The sequence below is a fragment of the Eublepharis macularius genome, chromosome 2 (assembly GCF_028583425.1).
Source record: "Eublepharis macularius isolate TG4126 chromosome 2, MPM_Emac_v1.0, whole genome shotgun sequence".
NCBI classification, from domain to species: Eukaryota; Metazoa; Chordata; class Lepidosauria; order Squamata; family Eublepharidae; genus Eublepharis; species Eublepharis macularius.
Genome location: NC_072791.1, coordinates 119,714,002 through 119,737,941, shown reverse-complemented (window position 1 = coordinate 119,737,941; position 23,940 = coordinate 119,714,002). Strand labels below are relative to the sequence as shown.

Here is a 23,940-nt window from a genome sequence, read left to right as displayed (position 1 = left end):
AGCCATTAGAAATGTACATGCCTAAGGTTTCACAGAACTTTCCTAACATATAAAGGCATTAGAAATACCCTGGGCTTTTTTGTGATGGTCCTCATTGGCACTAATTACCAGCCCTTTTTTCAGGGCTTTCCCAGGTCATAAGGGGGGGGGGACTGGCAGAGATCAGTACAACCTTATATAAGAGTACTGGCACCTTTGTGTCATGTTAAGACATTTTCTTCCACTTCCATTTAAATAATACCTGTTTTCACTTTTAAGTTATTTCCACCCCCCAGAATGGCAGTATGACTGCACTGAGAGCAGAAATTAATATAATAGTAATACTTAGCAATTCTATTTATTTAAAATCTATGCATTGTCTCCCTGTGCTTCACAACACAATTCATCCAGCACATAACAACACAAAACAATCAATAAACAAGCATAAAAGAAATATACAACCATTTAACACTGAACTAGGAATCAGTGTTACCAAACGACTGTATGTGTTATGTGCCATAAAGTCACTTGCGACTTACAGGGGTCCTATGAATTAATGATCTCCAAAATGTGCTGTCATTAACAGCCTTGCTCAGGTCTTGCAGACTGAAGGCTGTGGCTTTTTTTTAATTGAATCACTCCATCTCATGCCCATAACTTTTCCTCCTGCCTTCAACTTTTCCTAGCGACTATATTATTATAAAACCTTATTTTTAAAATGACAGAACTAACTAAAACATCTTGCTGCATTTGCAGAAAGGTAAAAGAAACTGGAATGCCCACACTTCTTCAGGAAGATGACTTCAGAATGGAAGGGCAGACACCCCAAAAGTCCCAATTCTCCTTTCAGCTGTTCAGTCAGAACACAGGAAATAACCCTTCGGGTATGTGAGCATTTCAAAGTGCTTTCACATACAGTACCTCTGGCCAGGATGATTATCTCCATATTGCAGACAAAGGAAGGGGTGAATCCAAGAGTGGCAGACCTAGGGCCACCTACTGAGTTTGGGTCTGATGTGAGATTTCTCCTTAATTAGAAAAGACTCCACAAGCAAAAGATTATGCTGTAAAGGATAAACTATGCCTTACCTTTTCTCTCACAGGCATTTTAAAAATACATTTTTCCCCCAAGGAGGTGCATGGAAAGGGGAAAGAGGGTCTCTTTGACCTCTCTTCCCTTTCTTTGCTGAAAAGTCAAACTGGAGCAGCTTCTATCCCTGCTACAGGAAAAAATACATTAAAATATGGTTAAATAATTTCCTCCTAGTGGGAATAAAAAATGCTCAGGGTAGCTTCTATTCAGTGAAAAAATAAAGGGAGGAAAGAGCTCTTCACATGCCATTTTCCATGAAAAAGCAGCCCTGTCAGCATCATTTAGAAAAGAAGTGTTTTAAAGTAAGGAGAAAACATGCCATGCCATTTGACCCTTAATACAGTTTATGATCATATTTTGTTTAAGCAAACATCCCAGTTTCATGTTCCAGAGATGATCCTTCAATATACAAGATTCTATATTTTGGCTATCATAAACTGGAATCAGGCCTGGATAGTGGAGCTAAGCTGTCCATTTCAGAATATTTTATTGGGAGTTTGAACGCAGAATGGAAGAAGTGAAGTCCATTCCAAGGTGTGGTTTTTTTCTGAAACTCTATCCTATTTATTACCACTGTTCTTTCCCAGAAAGTATTTATCTAACACTCGGCAGTGTTAGGTACTGATGCATCAGTCTTGAATGGGGTGGTACTTGTACTGTCTTTAACAGCGTTTCCCATTAGAAAACGTAAACTAGCACCAGTGCTCTGGATTAAAGGCACTGTCAAACTTTGTTAAAGAACAAAAGTGCACTTTAATACAACAACCATATGCCAGAGACAGCCAAAGAAGCACATGATCTAAATTATTCTTATAGTTTTGGATGTGTTCCATTCTATGAAATAAAATGCTTTATATGCATACAAGAACTCACCATTACATGTGCAGAATATTTCCATTTCTCATGCTCAGATCTAGTACAAGTTGAGTGTCCATGACTAGAGATGGGCACAAACAGGAAAAAAAACCGAACACAATGTTCATTGTCATCCACGAACAGGGAATCACGAACAACCATGAACATGACCCTGTTCATGAACATATTTGTGGTTGGCTGTTTGTGGGATGGAGGGGGGAGACTTGGAAGGGAAGTGGGGAACCTCCTTCCCTTCAAAGTCTCCCTCCTTCCTGCTGGCAAAAGGGAGGGAGGGGAGCCTCTGAAGGGAAGAAGCTTCCCCATGCCATTTGCAAACAGCGTGGGGAACCTTCTTCCTTTCAAAGTCTCCCTCCTTCCAGGTGGCTGAAGGGAGAGGGGGAGACTTCGTCAGGAAACCCCTGACAAGCGGCTGAGGCGGAGGTGAAGTGCCACGCTCCCTGCTGCTGTGCAGCAGCAGGGAGAAGGGCATTTCACCCCGACAGGTTGCACTCAGACGCTTGTCAGGGGTTTCCCTGACAAGCAGCTGGGTGGGGGGTTTAAATGTCCCTCTTCCTGCACTGCACAGCAGCAGGGAGAGGGAAATTTAAACCCCGGCAGACTGCAATCAACCCTTGTCAGGGTTTTCCCTGACAAGCAGCTGAGTCGGGGGTGAAGTGCCCCTGGGCTTAGATTAGGGTTTCCAGGGCAAACAGGAGTTCAGACAGAGCTCAGAAAGTCCTTGCCTACTGTTGCCAAGGGAATTGATTGAAAGGCGCCAGATTGTCTGGCTTGACGAATGGCTGATGGACACCACAAACAGGGCTTGGAACAAACACATGTTCATCTGGAACAGGACCTCACGAACTTGGCTTTGTTTTGTTCGTATTGCTGTTCGTGCCCACCTCTATCCATAACCCAAATCTCTCTGTCCAGGATACTGTGAACTCATAAAAGGCTGAGATAATTTCTCCTCCCCATCAGTTTTTTCTTTTCCTTTCTTTTAACTAACGTTAACAGTTGCCCTTAATGTTATGCCTTCTAAAAAGCAATGAACACCCTCAGTCCATATAAGGCTCGGTTTTTTACGTGGGTGGGATCTTTTAAAAATTAATAGTAATGTTTTTTAGCATACATGTAGAACATCTTAAAACTGAAGAATTGCATACCCCAAAATACCAGCCTAAGGTGAGATGAGCATGTTCATTGCCTCTTATGAGGCACAAAATACTAAGGAGAGTTATCATTTATAAGCTTAAAATGGAGGAGAGCTAAGAGAAAAGGCAAACAAGTATATTGAAATTCCTATTTGATTTGTGTGGCACTCTTATTTTGCTGCCCTACTGACAGCAAACTTGATGAAGCACCTACAAGAATCTGTATAGTCCAGTGGCCATGATTTAAGGTGAAACATGCACAAATCTCAGTGAAATTCAAGAAAAGGCAACATGGTATAGTGGATGGACTTACTCTGGTGAGATCTGGGTCTGAATCATTGTTCTGCCATGAAGCTGAGTGTCTGACCACAGATATACCGATTTCCCTCAGCTTCACAAAGTATTGTGAGACTAAAATAGAATAGCTTCCATGTGTGCTGCCCTAAGCTCCTGAGAAGGTTAGAGATAAATACAATACATAAATCAAAACTTCGCTGTTGAGTGAAGAATGCTGGGCCTAGAGAATCAGCCTGCTCTGCCTCTTCCTCACTTGATTACAGTCTTGCTGTTTGAAAAGCCAGTTGGTGTGGTAGCCAAAGCCAGGTTCACAAGTTACAGTGAACACACATGCAATTCAGGTACAGCACACTTGATTTTTCTTTATATGTATGCTGACTAATTTTCATGTTACATTCAAGGCCTCACCATGTGGTTCAAACGGCACATTTTTACAGGTACTAATCCTCAGTTTCATTTGTAAAGTGAATTTGTGTTTACTTTTTCTACCAAACATGTACATAAAGACTGTATGTTCACTGTGACATGTAAATAGGGGTCAAGAATGCTTCCTATCAACTGCATTTGGTTTGCCTGTGCGACAACTTCTCATTCTTCGGCGTTATTTGTGACAAAAAACCCACTTGTTAAGTTTCAAATAAACCTGACCTAGGCCATTTCCACACACGAATAATGCACTTTCAATGCACTTTCGTAATCCTTTAGAAGTGGATTTTTTGTTCCACACATGGAAAATCAGTTTCAAATGTTCACTAAAGAGTATTGAAAGTGGATTATCCAACGTGTGTGGAAGCAGCCCTAGACTTTATTTTGATGGCTATGTTAATGTGAGTTTGTTATTGTGGAGAATGATGAATTATTTGTTAATGTATCTGAGGCACAAAAGGGAGAATCACAAAAGAACACACAGACTTGCTTACTTACTTCCTTAGCAAGGTTTAACATACGTGTTTAATGGTAGCTGCTGTTTAGATGTTAGAGGAACAAAATTGCTTCATAGCTTTCTGCAGAGACAACTCTTTTCTTTTTCAGAAAATTATTGTTACAGGGGGGTTTAAATACAAGGTAACTCAAGCTTCCCCTCAGAGCTTAAATGCCCTTTCAACCGGACTGTTTCAGTTAACCATAGTTTGATAGCTCCATAGTTTGATAGCTCCATAGTTCAGCAGTACACAGACATCCAGTCTATGCCCTTCAGAAGACAGACACACTCTGGATTAAGACCTTTTCCCCTCAATAACGTTAATGAAATAACCAGTCTGCTCTACCTGGTTCAGACTTCTAGCCCACTGATCCTCTCAGAGGTCAGATACTGGCTGCTTCCACACCTGTTGGATATGCACTTTTGATGCACATTAGTGACTGCTTGCAACTGGATTTTCCTGTGTGAAACAGGAAAATCCAGTTGCAAACAATCACTAATGTGCATCGAAAGTGCATTATCCAACGTATGTGGAAGCAGCCACTTTTAACTCTCTAGGATCATCATTTGAGTCTTCAGTTAAATTTCCCTCCACCGACATGGGATTCTAATATTCTGTCCCTCCTGGATGGTTGTTGCTATGGTTCTGCATAATCAAAACTTGGTCATAGGGACTAGTACATGAGTTGAAGAAGAATAGAACAACTTCGAATAAATGTTGTTAGTCTTTGAAGTGCTACTTGACTTCTGTTTGAGGAGGTAAGGAAGGAACTGTCTTTGTAACTGTTTACAAGGTGAAGTAAAGCCATTTTACTTGCTAAGACTTTAATGGGGCTTCAGTTGCAGACATTTTCTTAAGGTGACTGGGTCAGTAGGAGTTTACTGCATTATACATGTTTATAACTTGGAATTGTAAACCACCGCGAGCCTAAAGGGAAAGGCAGGGTATAAATACTTTAATAAATGGTGGTGGTAGAGAGTGCTCTCAAGTCCGATTTGACTAATGGTGACCCTGGTGGAGTTTTCAGAACAAAAGACTAACACAGGTGGTTTGCCATTGCCTGGCTCTGCAACGCTCCTCTTCGTTGGAGGTCTCCCATCCAATTACTAACGAAGGATGACCATGCATAGCTTCTGTGATATTACGAGATCAGGCTTGCCTGGGCTATCCAGGACAGGGTATTTTAATAAATAAAAGATAAAATACTACCCAGGAGCTCAAATCACCCACTGAACCTCTTGGGGCTGCAATCATTGAGTGAACATGGAGTTAAGTGCCGCTCTGCTCTGTTACTCACAAAGTACAGGATTGTAGAATGTCAGCCATAGAAAATGCACTGCCACCCAGAAGGAGCTGGAGCCTGGAGACTCAAAATGTGAACTGGAAAGAGGAAGAAAGGATGAAGATATCCTCCAAAATCATCTGCATCTAAGAGTAAGCTCTAACGATGGATTTCATACATTCCACTTGGAAAGACACTTTCTGTCATTGGATACATTTTTCTTAGAATTTAAGAGCATGAAGAATCTAAACATTCAACAGCAAACAGGCTGCTTAGATTGGAGTAGTATAACAAAATTGCAGAAGAAATGATGTGTGAATGCAAATTTGTAATGCAGCCATGGATCACTTTTTGACAGTTTCAATTAAGGTTTTGTTTAGTTAGGCACTTGCCTGTTTTAATGAACTGCCTGGCAAAATTATTAATTGATTACAGTTTTCTTGGCTTTCTGATTCCCCCCCCCCCCCCAAATCTTGTAACAGGCAAGTACATTGTTACCTGCATTAGGTTTTTCTAGATTGTAGCCTTGGAAATTGTTTGAACTCCTATATAAATACAAAGGATTCTATCTGAACCTTGACATAAAGAGGCTTTTCAGTTGGGGAGGTGGTATTAAAAAGAATTAAAAAAATTAATATATTTGCTTTCAGTTAGTGTAAGAATTGCTTGAAGAAGGCTGGCAACACTACAGATTCCAACCCAATGCAAAGGTGCTCTGCATGCCCATTTACAGCTAAGAAAATTGTGGTAATTACTGACAAGGCAGCTTATTAGGCTCTTACTGAGAACTTGCTGTAACTACTACCTTCACCTGTCGATGGCCTGTTTCTGAGGTTTAGTGATAATACATGCTGAGAGTAATGCAATATAACCTCATCCAGGCTGGCCTTTAATGTTTTTTCCCTTTTGATATTAACCAGCATGTTTCCTCAGTGGTCAACAGCAAGAACCAACAGATTTACATCCCTCAATGATATTTCTGTTTAGCCTTCTTTGGCTATCTGTTTCTGGTCATAACGTTATTAAATTTAGCTTCTTCTTTTTTTTTAACAAAGACAATGTCCCCGTATAACAAACTATGAAGTGTTTTTAACCATACTTCAAACAATTCAACAACAGTTTGTTAAGACCATCACAATCTGTATGCTGTGTATGTAGCTCCTTACAGAGAACTGGAGCTTACAAGCAGAAATTATATAAATAAATACACAGCTCCTCACTGGGAACTGAAGCTTTCAAGCCAAAAATATATAATGTGCCCCTTACAATCTGCTGGAGCTACGTGTCCTCGTTACAATCTACTGGAGCTACAATTTATATGCTGACGGCCTGAGCCGAATGATAAACCTTTTCAAAGTCCAGAGTGTCGAATGGAAAAATCCATGCATGAATCTGTGGTATCCCTGATGGTGTCCCGACAGAATTCCGGTTACGTTTCTGTTTTGTAGTCACACTTGATCACGGGAAACAGCTACAGAAACAGCATACATGTACAAATTTGAAACAATGCAAAGTACCCCAAAACCTTGGAACCCTGTAGAAATACTCACTCCTTGCCAGCGAGACAAAAGTTCAAGACCACGTGCAGTTTGGTCAACAGCTGGTAAAGAGCTATCCAATTAGCAAGTATATAAAGAGCCAGGCTCCTAACTCTTAAAGCTGTATGCTCCCTATTTTAACACCTACAATGGGGGATGCAATCCTATGCAGTTAAATGACTAGATAACAGCCATACAGCCCCCAGCTACACGGAACTGGAGAACTCAATTACAGAATTCAGCCCAAAAGGCCCTCGACAATCCAACTCAAAGGTCCAAAAAGCTTCTCTTTTCAGTAACTCTTTACTGAAATCTCTATACCTATCGTGTTTAAGTACTTCAAGTACCGAAAATCTAAACTCCCTCTCATTATTATGATGTTCCAAGAAATGGGGCATAAGAGGAGCTTCCCTACACTCATTTTTAATACGTGAGACATGCTCCTGGATGCGAATTTTGATGAGTCTAGTAGTGCTCCCTACATAAATTTGTGGGCAGCTACACTCAATTATGTAAACCACCCCACTAGTGCTGCAGGTGAAAATAGGACATCATAGATGTGGGAGATGCAATGTCTGCAATCTGGCAGCAACTGGGACTACTTTTAAGGTGTCTTCATCGGGCAGAGAAATTTCTCTGAGACACTTTTCCACCTGCAGCACTAGTGGGGTGGTTTACATAACTGGCTCTCCATCCTGCTGTTTCCCAAAGGGGAAGGTCTCCTTGCGAGTTGTGAGGAATTAGCAGCAAGGAGGAGGCAGCAAGAGGGGGTAACTGAGGGATCACCACCTATGTATATGAGGATTGTCCAAGCTAGAGAAATCCTTTCAATAAATGGACAGACGTTTCAACTAAAAATGTAATCTTTACTGAAAATAAAAATCAGTGGCACACAACACATTCACACAACACACATTCAAGTCTAACTAGGAAAGGGAGTAAAGGTCAGGGATAGTCACTATCCAGAAGTCCAAGGAGGAGGAGGAGTGTTGAGCAGCCGGTGCTTCAAGGTGGGAGGGCTTGAATGGAGTTCAAGGGTGGAATGCTGGATCCAAAGCATGCACACAGTTTGGACTGACGGGCCATCTACTTTATACCATGGATGCTAGCTTGGGGAAAGATTGCATCTTCTACCCCAGAAACAAAGGTCTGGGTGGTTGGTCCCAAGGTGGGACAAAAGATTGTGTTGTTGTCTCCAGGGCAAGACAAAGAACTAATGAACTATCTCCAGAGTGAGACAATAAGCTGGTAAACCATCTCCGGGATGTAAGAAAGAACTAGGAAGGTTTGGTTTTTCCGGCCAGACTTTAAAGTTAACAAATTATGATTGACAACTCATGAGGTGGATGGGTGAGACTATGTTCTCTGAACTGCTTAAGAATAGGAAAGTGGTTAAGGTGAGATCATATGGGTGGGTTGTGTTGATTAATTCAGGAATTTCGGGAATGCCCTACTGTATCAGGATCCTTAGAGCGCCTCCGGGGCAAGGAAGTGGGTCGAGCAGGCCTTGCCTATTTCTCCCCATATTTGCATATTCCATGTCCCATGCAGGATCCAGTTTGCCTGCTTCAGCAGCAGTAGCTTACATGTTTTCTGGTGGCATGGGCAGCAGCTTCCATGTTTTCTGCCAGCTTGTGCAGTAGTTTTAGTGCTGGAAGCAGATTCAAAGAAGGGGTTTATGACATAACCATAAGCCTTCTAATGTTATGGGGGCAGTGCTAACACTGCAGCAACTATTCTGTGGCAGCCATTTTGTTGCTGCACCCACCATACGGTGTCAGAGCTCCAATTGTTCCCACAGGCCGAAAAAGACTGGGGACCCCTGAACTAGGCAGAACTGGCTTGGAAGGATTTCAGCTTCAGATTCCATATGGGAACAGATAGCCATTCTTTGAGTCTTCAAACTGCCTCTTTGTTACCTCCCCATACAAAATGGTACCTAGGATTAGCTCTCAGTATCTAGCCTCAAGTGAGCAACTGAACCCTACAATTATACAGAGAGATGCTAAAGTGCTAAGAATTTATTTCTCTGTGGCAACCATGGCTAAAAATAACATGCCATTTCTAAGCATCTAGAAGACCCGTATAAGTAGACTGAAGTCATCACTTACCAAATATTCTCTACTTCTACTGTAAAAGAGAAATGGAAATAATATTTTGCTAAAGCAGTGCCCAAAGTATTCATATACTCAAACAGCTATCTGGCAAAACAGAAAATAAGGCTGCGTGTCCTATTCCTCATTAGTGTATAAATATTGCAGCTGAATTGTCTTGTTCATCATTTGCAGCATGTATATTTTAAATCATTCATTTGTTGCTTACAGATATGCAGATACAACACGTTTATCTGCATGACAAAAATTATTTTGTCTCTTGAGTTTAAGTGTGATTTTCTTTCTCTCACAAATGTTCTTTAAATAGAGCCAGCACAAGATACTGCTATTTTTTTTTACTGATAGGTCATCTCACTGACCTAATTACAGGGACTGAGTAAGGAACAGATGAGAATCATCACTAGTCCTGATGCCAGGATATCCACAGGCTGCAAAAAAGGGGGCAAGGTAGGCTTGCCATCCCCCTGCCAGTGGCAGGGGAAACACTCCTCCACTTACCATCCCCCAGTCCCATTCACCTGGCCTGCGGAGTGGAGGCACAGGGAAGAGAAGTACGTGTGTCTGCTCCCCTGTCCCTCTGAACTGGCTTTGGTGTGCTCGCTTTTCCTCCTTTGTGTTGGAAAACGAAGAGCTGCAGAGCACATTAAGGCCAAAAATCACCTGCCTGAAAGCGTCAGCTGAAGCCTCCAAATGGGCATTTTTTTCTTCAATATGCCCCACGGCTCTTCGCTCCTACTGGAAAACAACATTTTCCAGCTCAAAGGAGGAAAAGCGAGTGCACTGAAGCCAGTTCAGTGGACAATGGATGGCAGGAGCCAGTGCACTTGCAAAGTGTGTGCACAGAAGGTAAGTACCCCTTTGCCCCCAGCCCCCTCCAAGCTCACTTTGGCCCTTGCGGCCCCTGGCAACCCTAGGACAAGGGGAACCAAAATTGTAAACTTACAATTAAACAGAATCAGCAAGGTGCCAGAATGAAGGTTCAGATCAAAGATTTCCAACAGTTTTCAATTATATTTGGATTCAGAACATTTGCAATATTTACTGATGGATATTATTTCAGCCAGATCTTCATTAGTAAATTCTGGAGTTCATTAAATCTGAACAGAATGTATTCAGTTCAGTTCAGTTTATTACACTTATATACCACCCTCCCCACAAGCAGGCTCAGGGCAGTTCATAACAGAAATTCAATACAAAGTTAAAAGTACAGTTAATACACATAAAACCAATCACTACATAAGGTGTAATTCAAGTAAAAAGGCTGAGCTAGAATGATAGGGTTCCAACAATACAAAAATACAACAACCATCCTCAGAGGAGGACAGTGGAGCACGGACAGTTGGGGAGGGGATGTCAAGCCTCAACCATAGGCCCAGTGGAACATCTCTGTTTCACAGGCTCTGTGGAACTGTAACAAATCCCACACAGCCCGGGTCTCTTGTGGGAGAGTGTCACCAAGCCAGTGCCTCAGGCTGGGCATCACCAGTAGCTGTTTATCCTCTGGTGAACATATTGGGAGAGGCGGTCCCGCAGGTAAGTTGGTCCCAGTCCATTAAGGCTTTAAATGTCAGAACCAAAACTTTGAACTGGATCTGGAACTCATCCTGGAGCCAGTGCAGCTCACACAGCACCAGATGGATGTGAATGTTGCATTGCATTCTAATACTGTGAGCTATGACATTGAATGAGTACAGTTTTCCATTTGGCTATTTGATTAACTGGAATTTCTTGTAGGCTTTTCCTTTGCTGAAAGGGTTATGAGGACTTGGATAGTTGAAAAGGTGAGATGTATTTTAAATAAATAATGCAAATAAAAACAAAAGAGAATAGAACTGAATAGAACAGAAGATTTCTTTGTTCAATAAATGGAACAGAAGTCAAACAACCCAAGTAAATAAGTTATACAAATTCCAAACTGGGAGAATTTGCTATATTGTAGCTGGCTTATTCTATATTCAGTCCTCATTACTTCTTTGGATGCCTTGCCCCCAAAACACATAAGTGAGTTCTGAGGAATCCTCCTAAACAAAATCCTGTTCTAATGATGCCGTTTACTAGGAAAGGATGTGAGTACCTCTTAGGGAAAAACAGTCCTTGCCTCTCCTCACCCCCTTTGATCAGATCTGTTTTGTCCATGGCTTACAGCCACCTGGCACCTTTCAATTTCTTCTCTTCCATCCACACCTCCTTTTGTCCTCTGGCTTCCCAATTCTACCCCAAGCGTGTATGATATCCAGTTGGAGTGATTGCAGACATGTAACAGACAGCCTTTATCTACGATTTTGACCTTTTTTGTTCAACTGTGTTTGGAAAATGAGTATTTTCCAGTAAATCTATCCCTTCTGTATTTTAATATGACACCTCATAGAAATATACAGCCACGACTAAGTGCCCTAAAATAGCACCCACACAGAAACCCGGAGTTCCATCCTGATAGAGGCAAATTAAAACCTAGAGAAATGTAGAACAGGTATCTGGAATGAGGTTGGGATGATGAAATATTGCACCCCTGTTAAAATTGCTTGATGCTGTCTGATTGTTCTGGGGAGCTATAATGCTGCTTGAGAAATGTGATTTCAGGGCCGTTTCCAGACGGCTTACCTGCCTCCGGAACGTCGTGCCATGTTGCGGGGAAAACGTGAAATATCGCGTTTTCTCACGCGAGTTTTGCGCGTTGCGCAAAACTCATGCGACAAAACGCGGTATTTCGCGTTTTCCCCGCAACATGGCGTGACGTTCTGGAGGCAGGTAAGCCGTCTGGAAACGGCCCAGATCTCCTCCTAGACTATCAAAGGAGTGCACCCTCTGAGCCCTTACAAAACTTTCCAAATGAACTGAATGTGTAGTGTGACATTTAAGGAAGCTGGCAGGTCCTGACAATCAGCCTATCCATTAAATGAATAGTGTTCTCACTCACGTGATATAGCCTGGAATGACCCTTCCTCTGGAGGACTCTGTACTCAATAATTAGGCCAGCATCAAGGGCTACCACATTAGACTTTAATTACATTAGCTGGACTTCTATTAGTGGCATCCCATGAAATGACACAAGAGGTAGGTAACATTTGGCTACCACTGGTAAGAATTGACACAAAGAAGGGTGGGGCAGTAAGCATTATAAGGTGGTAGCAGAAGCAAGGGGAAGCACTGAGCAAGAGTGACCTGAATGGTCATAGATGTAAGTGGCCAGTTGGCAGGTGTTCATCTGCACTGTGCTGACCCAGCCAGCCATCATCATCACCATTATTGTACAGAGAGGACATTTTTAGCCTTTTGTGGATAGCAGTAACAACTTTTGCCTCAAATTGTTTGCCTGCATGCTCTGTTGCACATATGTATTTTTATTTAAGAAAGGCCTGAACCAAGTATGTGAAGCCAATCATCATCTACATATGACATCAATATAGATTATGGATGATTGGTTTCAGTCTATAAATGACCAACTATGAAAAAGAACACTATATAATAAAATGGATAGAAATGTGTAGCTTTACAGTGAGAATAATGGATCCTATTTAAATTAGCAGACACATAATTTTTGTAAAGTTTTTTAAAAGGGTTAAAAGTAACCATCCCAGATCTTTTGTAATTTTGACCCTTGTAATTTTAATGAATTTGATGCTCTTGTTGCCTGAATCTCATATTTGCCTCCTTGTGACAGCAAAGGACTCTCAGCAGATACAATACCCTTTGATCAATATCAGCTTTAAATCATTTCTTCCATAGGCCATTCATGTCAAAATATTTAAAGTTTAATCTTAAGGTTAGAAAGACTGCATAAAATTTCCTGTCACTCGGTCAGGAATATTTATGAGTCTACAGCAATAACACAAAGCAAATATCAAAGTAATTAACAATTATCTGATTACATTTATAATCAAGAATTCTTAGTTTCTAAATAGAACATGTATAAGCTGCCCTATCTTTTAAAAAAGGCACTAATTCAAGTTGATGATAAATTATGTTTTAAATTCAACTCTACAGCTTGGGATATTTTTCCAGTGCTGAAATCTGACCTTCCCCTGCCTTCCTTTTACCAAACCTCTCTAACACTGAATCTGCCCCACATCTAGTTCTGACAAGCTATCTTGCTGCTTCTTATACGGAAGAGATGCCATATGTTTTCGTGAAGGGGAGTTAAATTAACAGAGAAATACTGAGCAAGAGAGAAGTATCTGGAACCACAGTATCTGGAAAATAACATAATAAATAGCTGAACTTTCAAAATGCCTGGATGGGCAAAGAAATTTTCTGCTGAGCATTTGGCACTTAAGGCATGCCAAAATAAAATAGCAAGAAGCTTCATCTGTTTGGAGAAACAGCCACTAACTATGATTGGAAATTTACGATAAACAAGGAAAGATGTTACATGGTTTTATAAGAACTGAGCCAGTGCCCAAAACCAGGGCATCAACCCAGACTATCGTGGATAGTAGGCCCTGCTCTAACGCAACATTTTGCTTCCAGAAGAGGTCATCTGAAATTGAGCTCTTGGATACATACACAAAAACATGTTTCAATCAAACTTTACTTGTTGTTCAACTTATTGAAGAGTTCTGGTAGCTAGAGTGTTGAACTAGGTTAAGATCCTCACTGATGATTAAACTGTCTGGGTAACCTTGGGACAGTCACTCTCTCTCAGCCTAATTTCCCTCTTAATGTTGTTATAAGGATAACATTGGCATGCCCAAGCATTCCTTACTGAGCTTCTTGAAGGAAGGGTGGGATACAAACACAATAAATGAAGAAGAATGTTCAAGCAACCCTTTTAGTACTCTGTGCATCTTGCAGTAAATATCAGAAGCAGAAATCACTTCCAAAATTAACAAGATTTTACTGTAAAATACTTTCATGGAGTAGACCTCACTTCTTCAGCTGCAATAACTGAATCTTCACTAGGCAGACATTTATTTATATATGAGGCTATGAAATAAAATTATGAACATCAGGGTCAAACAGCCATGAAATGCAAGAAGTACAGAGCAAGATATAAAATTACATACAATTCAAAATGTGATGAAAAATATCCTCCAACCATTGTGGAAGTTAACTGGGTTGCCAGTTTTCTGCTGGGGGTGAGGGATCCCCCGCTCCCACCCTTCAACTCCTTGCCCCTGCTTACCTGGCCGGCAGGGGAAAAAGCGGGGGATGTGCCTCCCAGGCATCACAGTAGGCTTATTTTGGCCCAATTTGAGCCAATTTGTGCCACTGCAGAGGGCAGGAGCACTCCAATAGCCATTGCACAGCCCCAGCAGCATTCCTGTGCTCTGCAATGGCCTGATTCAGCCTGCTGCAGAGTGCGGAAGCACTCCCAGGGGTGGCACATGGCCTGCACAATGACTTCACTTCCCAGACTCTTTGCAACCCTAGACAGCAACCCTGGGAACCCTAGACAGCAAACTAAGAACACTGCTAATTATTGCTATTGCAAATGGTCTCAGTACTTTGCATTTCATTGCTCTTTGACCCTGCTGTTTATATTTTTATAACCACATTAGTAAATGTTCACCTAGTAAGAATCATTAAATGCATCTAAGGTCCATGAAAGCTTGAATAAAACATGCCAATCTTTAAGGTGCCACAAGTATCCTGTTTATTTTAGTTGCAACAGACTAACACAGCTACCTCATCAGAACTTGTAAAGCCTTTTGTTGATATAGTTTAGCCTGTGACTGTGTAATGCACAAATTGTGCAGGAATGGGAAAGATCAACACCCTCATGGAGACGCAAGTAGCTTTCTTCACAGTTGTTTACTACTTTCATTTGGCCTTGGCTTTCAGTCACCAATGACCTGCCTTGGGGTTTAGTTTGGCTGAGTGGATCACATGTTCCTTTCAAAGAGTTCCAGTAGTAGGCCTAGGCAGACTCCAATTTGAAACACACCACAACAAAACCTCTTTACAAAATTCAGAATCCCAGACAACCTTTTCCCGTTTTGCTCAGAAGAAACTTAAATTTAGACGATCAGTTACTTGTGCCACAAATAAAAAACATACAAGTTCTTACAGGCAGAATCACAGTGCTGTTAAGTGTGCTTAGAGCCTAGTACGTAAGCAGATCTTCAGATGATTGACAACAACTGCCCGTACACATCCTCTTAATGGCTGAAACTGAGCATTTGTACAAACACCACCCGCTACACCCAGTCTATTCTGCCATAAACATTTGTTTTATTTTACTTTATTTATAACCAGCCATTAGGCTTTTTAATGCTAAGGTTATCCCACAGATACTTTATGGGTGTGGAGTGTGGACTGAAGGTGTATCCGACAACCTTGACACCCCTCTACACACATTTTTGAGGGAGATAGCGGCAGTCCCAAGATGCGTAGCAGGTACTGCACTTAGGGTGGAATTCGCCCAACCCTCAATTGAGAAGAGAGCATGGATTACAGCCTATAAATTGTTCTTGAACAAGGAAATTTACAAGGACAATTCAGGGAAAGTAGGTTTTGCACATTTGATCTCGCAGGATACCTATAAGAGTAGCCGAACTAATTTGATTAACCAGAAACTAAAAATTCTGGATATTGATATAACATCTTTACAAATGAGGCCCTAAGAGTTATAAAATTAAAACTAAAGGATCTCGATTACAGCAGTACTCTCCAGAGAGCCAGACGTACATGTTCGGGCTTATCCCTGGGACTTTCACCTCCAGAGGCTATTCCATCTTATTGCTATTCTTTAAAGATTCCAGCTCAACGCAGAGCCTTCACATTGGCTAGACTTAACTCCTTCCCCTCTAAAGTGCTTTCTGGTCGTTTCTCTGGACTCTTATTCTGAACGAGTTTGTGACTGTGGACAAGGAAAGTTAGAGACCTTGGATCATATAATCGTTTTTTGCCCTAAGTGGAGTAAGGAAAGAGAGAGATTTATTATTCCTATTATGTTAAAAGCTTCCCTTCCTTCCTTGGGCAATCTCAGTGTTATTGTCTGATAACTTTCCTGACAATCAAACCTCTACTATAGCGGCTTCCTTTTTAGCCACGGTGATAAAGAAACAAGATTTTCATGAGTTTTAGATAGTTTAAAGTGATAATGACGAGTTATGTCTATGTGAATTGGGTATGTTCAAGTATACAGTTCATATTTTGTTGGTGTTTGTATGGCTTATGGCTTCGGCCAGAAAAGCAATAAACATATTTAAAGTTTAAAGTTATTTATAACCTTACCTCTCTTCCCAGAGGGGATCCAAAGTGGCTTACAACATTCTCCCCCTCTATATTTTATTCTCAGAACAATCCTGTGAGGCAGGTTAGGCTGAGTGTGTGTTACAGGCCCAAAGAGACCCATCAAGCTTCCGTGGCAGTGTAGGGATTCAACTAGATCTCCCAGCTCCTAGTCTGACCCTCTTAAGCACTACACTACACTGGCTCTCAAGGAAAATTTATCTCTGTTATAAACATATTTATAATACAGAGGAGTATCTAAAGGATACATTGTTTCAGAATGTAACTGGTAGGGGATGAGAAGCATTCTTCTTATGAAATATAGCCATGAGCAATACAAATTCCTTGCATTTTAGCAGTTACTCATTTCTGGTTTTGCATCTGCTGTATGAATCTGGTGAGCCTAAGTCCTGGTAGACTGATTCTCTGGAGTTTTGTTTATTGCAAACCAAATGCAATGCTCTGCTGAATGCATCTCAAAGTATCTTCAAAGGAAACTGCTGTGTTAATGAGAAGGTATTCTCTGCTATCAGCTTGACCTTGCCCAGAAAATGAGGGGAAACAACTGTGATGCTTTGATTCAAGATAAAGGGAACCGCCAATGAGTCATATTTGCTTTACAACATCAGAATTACAAATTTGATGCAGGCAACATGGTAAAATGCCAGGCATGTGCAAACACCCTCAAGAAGTGGGAAAAAATTGTTTCACTGGCATTTTGATTAAGCTGCAACACACAAAAATATCAAATGTGAATTAAGAGATGCAGCAATTAAGATAGTATGTTTGGAGACGGAGAAAGAAAGAGATTCATTATGCTATTCTAACTCTGCCCAGAATTTGTTGGCTGAACCTTAAAACCTTGAGTTGGGTCATTAATCTGAAAAGAAAAGGGAAATAAATTTGGTGAGCAGAACTGCTAATTACAATACTATCATAATTATATATAACTATCTAAAATTCTAACATCACAGACTGGAAATGCAGACCTAGAGTGATCACCAAATATTCACCATTAGCCTTCTTTGCCCATGCTGTTTTATGAGGAATGTATTACTGCATGAATGAAGATTTGGACGTCTTAAGAAAGCCTTTTCCTGCAGTGCAATAGCTGCAGGGAAATGGTTTGTCCACACTCAAGGCAGATGGTAGTATCAAAGCAGCACAGCTGTAATGTAAGTAAATCTTATGCTCAGTGAATTACTGCTTCTGCTAATGGGAGTAATTCTGTACCCAAAATTGAAACAACAGAGGTTGAAAGAAAGATGTATTAGAGAAACAATGTGAAGGCTAATGGGATTTCTGTGACTGAACATTTCCAGGCTGACAGTAGTACTTCTGAAATTGAGAAACACTGGCATTACGAGTCTCAAAATGGGTACGGAGAGATCAACCATTAAACCATCTAGCCATCCAGTTTTAAACAGCTCCTCCACCAAGAGACACTAAAATAGGGGTGTGCATCTAGAAAATGTCCATTTCAGTTTCGGTTCCAGGGGTTATGGAACAAGCATGTCTCATTACCAGTTTGTTTCAGCTGGGGCAGTGCTGGCTTGGAACTGACTCATTTGGGTTTTTTTCATTTCATGAAGTTCAGCCCCTTGTATGCATGTTGGCTGCGTATGCACAAATGCACACTCTTCTTTTCAAGGGGGCAAGGCTCTGGGACAGCTGTTTTTGTGGCAACACCACCAAAATCACACAGAAAACACAGTCCTCTCTCTAAAAAATCAACCCACCAAGTTTGAGAGTGTGTAACAACAGGGTTCTGTTTTTATGGCCCTCAAGGAATGGGGAAGGCATGTGTCAAGGTGAGTGCTGGGCAGCTGTGCACACTCACATGCAAGCATGTGTGCACACACACATACTGTTCTTCTCACATTGTTCAAAAACTCATCAACTGAATGATTTTCTCCTCAATCACATGAAAACTTACAAAAAAATGGACCCCCAAAGAAGGTGAGTGTTGGCAGTGACTGGGCACACATAGTGGCGGGAAACAAGCTGCACCATCACCGGATGCAAGCAGTTCAGCACAGCAACATGAAATTATTTTAAAAATTCCTGCTTTAGTGACAAAGTCAATAAACTTTACCTTTGAGTACTGCTTTTATGCCATGTTTCCCTGTGCTTTGTCATTTCATTTCCACGATGCGGGGCAAATCCTTCTCACCCTAATCTGCTTTGCAGCAGCTCAGAACTTCCTCTTTAAATCATCCAGCTGCCAGCCTGTCCTTGCACTGTGTGTAAAAGTGCGCAGAAAGGGAGGGCTAGAGGTTGGTTTTTCCTTCACAGGAAGGGAAGCTGAGGGAAGATGGCCCTCTTTTTTCCTATTTTTTCCTAGTAAAAGTGGGAGACTGAGCAGGTTGCTGGCTGTTAGTATCCTTTTCCAACTAAAACTTAACCCAGAGTTAATTGAAGACGATAAAATAACAAGAAGAACTCAATGAGTCTCCTTGCTGTGCCAAAAACTTAAAAAATCTAACCAGATTGGTCCTTCCACGTTGAATACTAATCTGGAAAGACTTGGGGGTACTTGCATGTGCAAGTTCGTATAATTTAACGCTGAGTTAACAGTTTTAATCAAAGAAGCTCAAAAAGCCTGCCAGAAGATGAAATTTCTCCTGGTGCTCCTCGACCCACTATATTTGGAGGACTTCTTAAGTTACAGTGAGTGGCCCTGGGCCAACATGGCACATAAGTGAAGGACAGCAGCAGCAGGCGGCCGTGATTGGGCATGAACCAGCTCCACATGCCTGGGATCTTTCTAATGTTCACCCTAATCTGCATAACATGAACCTTTGCATCAGCTGGGGGCTCAGAGGCTGCAGGAGACCCCTTCCTTCTCAAACCCAAATGTGTGTGCATGCCCGCATGGATGTTGTTGGACCAGCCTTTCCTTGCATTGTGCACAAAAAGGCACAGAAAGGAATGGAGATGGTGACGATGGCACCATGTTGTCTGCTGCTCTCCTCCCTAGTGCAAAGCAAACCTTTGATCTCTACAAGCCACTCAGTGCCAATACCATAACCCCACTGCCCAGAAAGCACTGGGAAAAATGCACTTACGATCATCACATACATCCCTTTCCTGCCAACAAAGTTAATGCTAAGGGCTCAGTCTCTCCCCTTTGGAGCCAATTGGTTGTATGTGCAGACAGGCTTGCCATTAAGGAAAACAAGATGCTGCCAGATATCAGTGATCTTCCTTTAAGGCCTACAAGCCAATGGCAGCTTCCATGGACCCTAAGTGAGGCTCCACTTAGGCATTGAAAAAACAGCTACAGAATCCACAAAGATGAACAATGAGGGTGTTGGAATCAGAGGCAGGGAGGAACTCAGTCAGGAGCAGCTGTACCCAGGAGGAGGGACCTGCTTTGAGACATGGCCCCAAAAGGCACATGGAGACCAACATGGAGTCAGAGCAAACTACGGCACACCCATTTTAACAACCCTGGGGGAATGAAGCAAGCACACAGACTGATGAACCAGGGAATAGATAGCTTACCAGATGCCAGCCTATTGGCAGAAAATGAGCTCAGAACAACCATCATCCAAACAAGCATGGTGCTTAACTCATTTTTGAGCCCCCCCCCCACCAGGGAAAACCAGTGAGGGAAACCAGTGCTTACATGTAGTTAAGTCTTATGGGATCCTCTCACTTTCCTAAGGGACAGAGATATAGCAAACTTCATTTTAGTTACAAAAGTCATTCTATAAAATTTTATCATTAAGGGGTAAGCATGCTAGGGAAGGTGTCATGTTATAGGCCGATCTCGTCAGATTTCAAAAGCTAAGCAGGGTCAGTACTTGGATGGGCAACCACCAAGGAAGATTCTGAAGAGGAATACAGAAGCAAACCACCTCTGCTTCTCCCTTCCTTGACAGGCCCTTGCTGGGGTCACCATAAGTGACATTGTATGCAGAAACATGCATGGGATAAGCAACATTTTAGTAGCTAACATGGATCTCAATTCAAAGATTTCTGGCCCAAATGTCTCCTGACTGGCACATCGCATCCTTTAGCATATGTGAAATCCACATATTGTATGCCTGCATATGTAAGTATGGGGTGTGCGTGTGATGGTACTCGCCAGTATTGAGTACTGACACCTTTTGGAGGGCTCTTCCAGGTCCTGATGAGGGAATTGGTGGAAATTGGTGCAATCTTATATATGAGTACCAGCAACTTTTTTCCTCACCAAAAAAAGTGTACATGTGTATACATTCTAATACTATTATTGTTACTAATACTATCTAATACTATTTTTGCATTCAAGTAAAGACATAGAATATACAGAGACACAAAGCAAACATTCAAAATACTGGGTTCATTTGGCCTTGAAACAGCAAACTCAGAACTTACTATTCTGAACAAGCTAAAATGAAGCCTGTTTCAGAAGGCAAAGTGGGTCATGAAGCTGTGAATGCCACATTCTATAGCAAATAGGTTAGCTACCTAATCAAGGCTTGTTCTGGTGGCTTAGAATGACTGGAATCTGATCAACTCTCAAGAATCTTTACAAAACCAAGACAGATGGGATGTACTAATTTACAATTTTCTGGCAAGATATTACTTGGCCACAAAGGGCTTTAGTTATATGCTATGGCCAAAATATAAAAAACTGAGAAACTAGCTTCATGAGCCCAAGGGGATTTAATTTTTTCTCAAAAACACCTCCTATGCCCTACATGAACTGGTTTTCAAAAGTGGTTTGCGACATGGCAAAGTTGGTCAAAAATAAGTGGAAAAGTCTAGCACAAGCCCCTTTTGCTAGAGTCTTTTGGATCCCAGTTATGTTCAATCTAAACTTTCACATCACTTCAGTTATGTTTTATCCTCAAATCACGTTTGTTTCCCATTATCAAGCTAACCTCTTCTGAACTCTGACTTCAAACAAGTTTTGAAGTATTAGATCAATATCTGATTTTTGGATGTAAACCTGAAAAGTCTTGCTAAGATTTTCAGTTCATTCTTCAACCTACTCAACTCCTTGGGCTGATATCCATGCCACTAGGATTTCCAACACTTCAAATACAAAATTCTGTATCTGTCCTCTGGGACAGCCCAGAAGGTACTTGCAGTACACAGCAGGAGACACTATGAGCAGAACCACAAGTGACAAAAGGCACAGACTGGACACTTGTCAGCTTCCCTCAAGTTTTGATGGGAAATGTAGGCAGCTTGGCGGAATGTTGGATAAGTGACAGTTGAAAAGTCCATTGGACAGCAGTCAGAGAGCCAAGATGCAAGACCAGGATGCCTACATTTCCCATCAAAACTTGAGGGAAGCTGACAAGTGTCCAATCTGTGCCTTTTGTCACTTGTGGTTCTGCTCTAGGTGGCTCACAGAGAAAATCTAATAGTAAATATAGGCCAGCAGAAGAAAGGTTTCACTAATGATCCTGAAATCACAACCATCATGCAGTATACCTGTCCAGGGTCAGAGGGGGCTTACCAGTGCTCCAGGGCAGCTCTGTTTCAGACGTAAAGGGGCTGGAGGGCATCCCAGCAAGCAGGCCGGCTAGCACTGTTGTGAACGCCACAGAAATGAGGAGGCCTTTACTGCAGCAATAACCAGGGGACCACAGGACACAATGCCATCCCTCGCTGGTAAGGCTGCCTCAGTAGTGGCAGGCTAGCACACCAACCCATCCAACGAGGAGGGTGGGATCTGGCAGGCTGCAGGACTTCAGGCAACACTGAACCAGCAAAGCATTGAGGCACGGCAGCACTTTGTCACGTGAAGGGGGCTGGCTAGCCCCACCCTGCAAGAAAACCCAAAACAGCCACAAGGCAGCAGAGGCAGGCTCCCAGGCCCTGGCATAGGCTCACAAGCCAGCCACTTGACTTGGGGGGTGGGAGGAGCAGCCCCAGGCAGAAATAGAAGCTGTGGGGACAAGGACATGCCCAGGAGAGCCCTATAAAAAGGGCACAGGCAAGGGAGGCCAGGGAGAAAGCACGAGGCACACTTACAAGAGCCAGAAAGAGGAAGCCAAGCTGCTCAGAGGGGTGCTCCTCCCCTTTTCTGAAGCCTACCCACCAGCAGCCCTGACAGGAAGGGCACCTTAGAGTGTGAACCTCCCCCAGATAGCAGACCCTGACAATGCCTTTCACCACAGTCTCTTCTGTCACTCTTTGGGCTGTGATTTGAGTCAGGGCCTGACAGACTCTAAGCGTGGCAAATAATTATTCTGACAGAATGAGTAAGTAGGCATGCCATGTCACTTTGATAATGTTAAAAAATAAGTTTAAAATTGAAATTAGCCCACCTAGAGTTGCCTCCACAAATGACTAACAATGACATTTTCCTGTCTAAAAAATGATTATGTAACTCAATTCTAACAAAGTAATCAAATGAAAAGGAAGAATTCTGGTATATAGACACTCCATACATTTTCTGATGATTAACTAAAGCAAACTAAATTTGTCTTCCTTCCAAGCACCTGTTTATAGTTTAACTTTCCTTATGGACAGCTACTATATATTTCAGGATTTTTAAGACATTTAAATACAGGAAACAGGCTATGGAAAGGTAATTATTATAATATCTGTTGCACTCTTTAGTATACAAAGTATTTAAAAAATTCTCTTCCTTGTTCTTTTTTTTTAATTCCCCTATGTATAGATGGTATATTGAGGCATAGTGACTGACTTGCTTAAATCAAACCAACAGAATTGAAATTAGGATTCCATGGTGCAGTTCTCCAGTATCTTGTTAACTAAACCATACTTCCTTTAAGAATGATCGCTGAAGCGCTGGGATTAATCAGTGTACATGTTTTGTATTTTTTTTAAGTTGCTTACAATACATAACGAGCAAGAGATCTGCCAAGAAGCTTCCGTTACTAAGTATATTTTCTAAAACAAAAAAAGGACAGTGAGGGAATATGCCTAGTCCATAGATTAGGTCATTGGCAAACTGAAGTCAAACCATGCAAGGTACAAAGCTAAAGACACTGAAGTATTTCCTCTGTGGTATCCCCCACCTTATGGAATGGCCTGCCTCAGGAGGTCAGGAAAGTGCCCGCTCTCCTAGCTTTCCAAAAACTATGCAAGACCTTATTATTCAGGAGGGCTTTCTACTCAGATTATAGGGCTGTGTCATAAGAAATAGCTCAGAGGGATGCTTGGTAGGGACAGGGACTATATGCTAAACTATTGGATACTGAATAGCATTAGAAATTAAGCAGGCCTACCTGCACTAGGGCACCCACCTTTCTCCCCCTTTGGAGCTGAAGCCACTAGTGTCATATAACCCTCCAAAATATCTCTTCAGTTACACAGGTTTCCTGTAAAAGGATAATATTATATTGTCTCAGGAAAATACCTACCCCTGGAATTGGAATTTTTGTGATCCACCCTGCAATATTCCCTGACAAACTCTTTATGTAGTCGTCATGGAGTCAATTTTGTGCTGTTTTTATAATGCAGTCTGTTTCACAAAGAACACAACTATTAGGGATTGAGTTGGGTATTACTACATTTGGTTCCAAGGGGATTTATTTATTTTCCCTGGTAAATGGTTGGGA

At 41.7% G+C, this 23,940-nt stretch overlaps 1 protein-coding gene across 3 annotated transcripts in view; it reads right to left on the bottom strand.

Moving 5' to 3' along the window:
- The window catches only part of GALNT18 (polypeptide N-acetylgalactosaminyltransferase 18), a 515,166-nt gene that overhangs the window by 354,867 nt on the left and 136,359 nt on the right, over positions 1-23,940 (bottom strand). Inside the window, exon 1 of one of the 3 annotated variants that reach the window (XM_054971156.1) lies at positions 14,358-14,476. The exons of the other annotated variants lie outside the window; for them this stretch is intronic. Coding sequence (XP_054827131.1) covers positions 14,358-14,400 — 43 coding nt within the window. The 5' untranslated portion in view covers positions 14,401-14,476. Of the gene's footprint in view, positions 1-14,357; positions 14,477-23,940 lie in introns of those variants that run through there. 3 annotated transcript variants of the gene reach the window in all.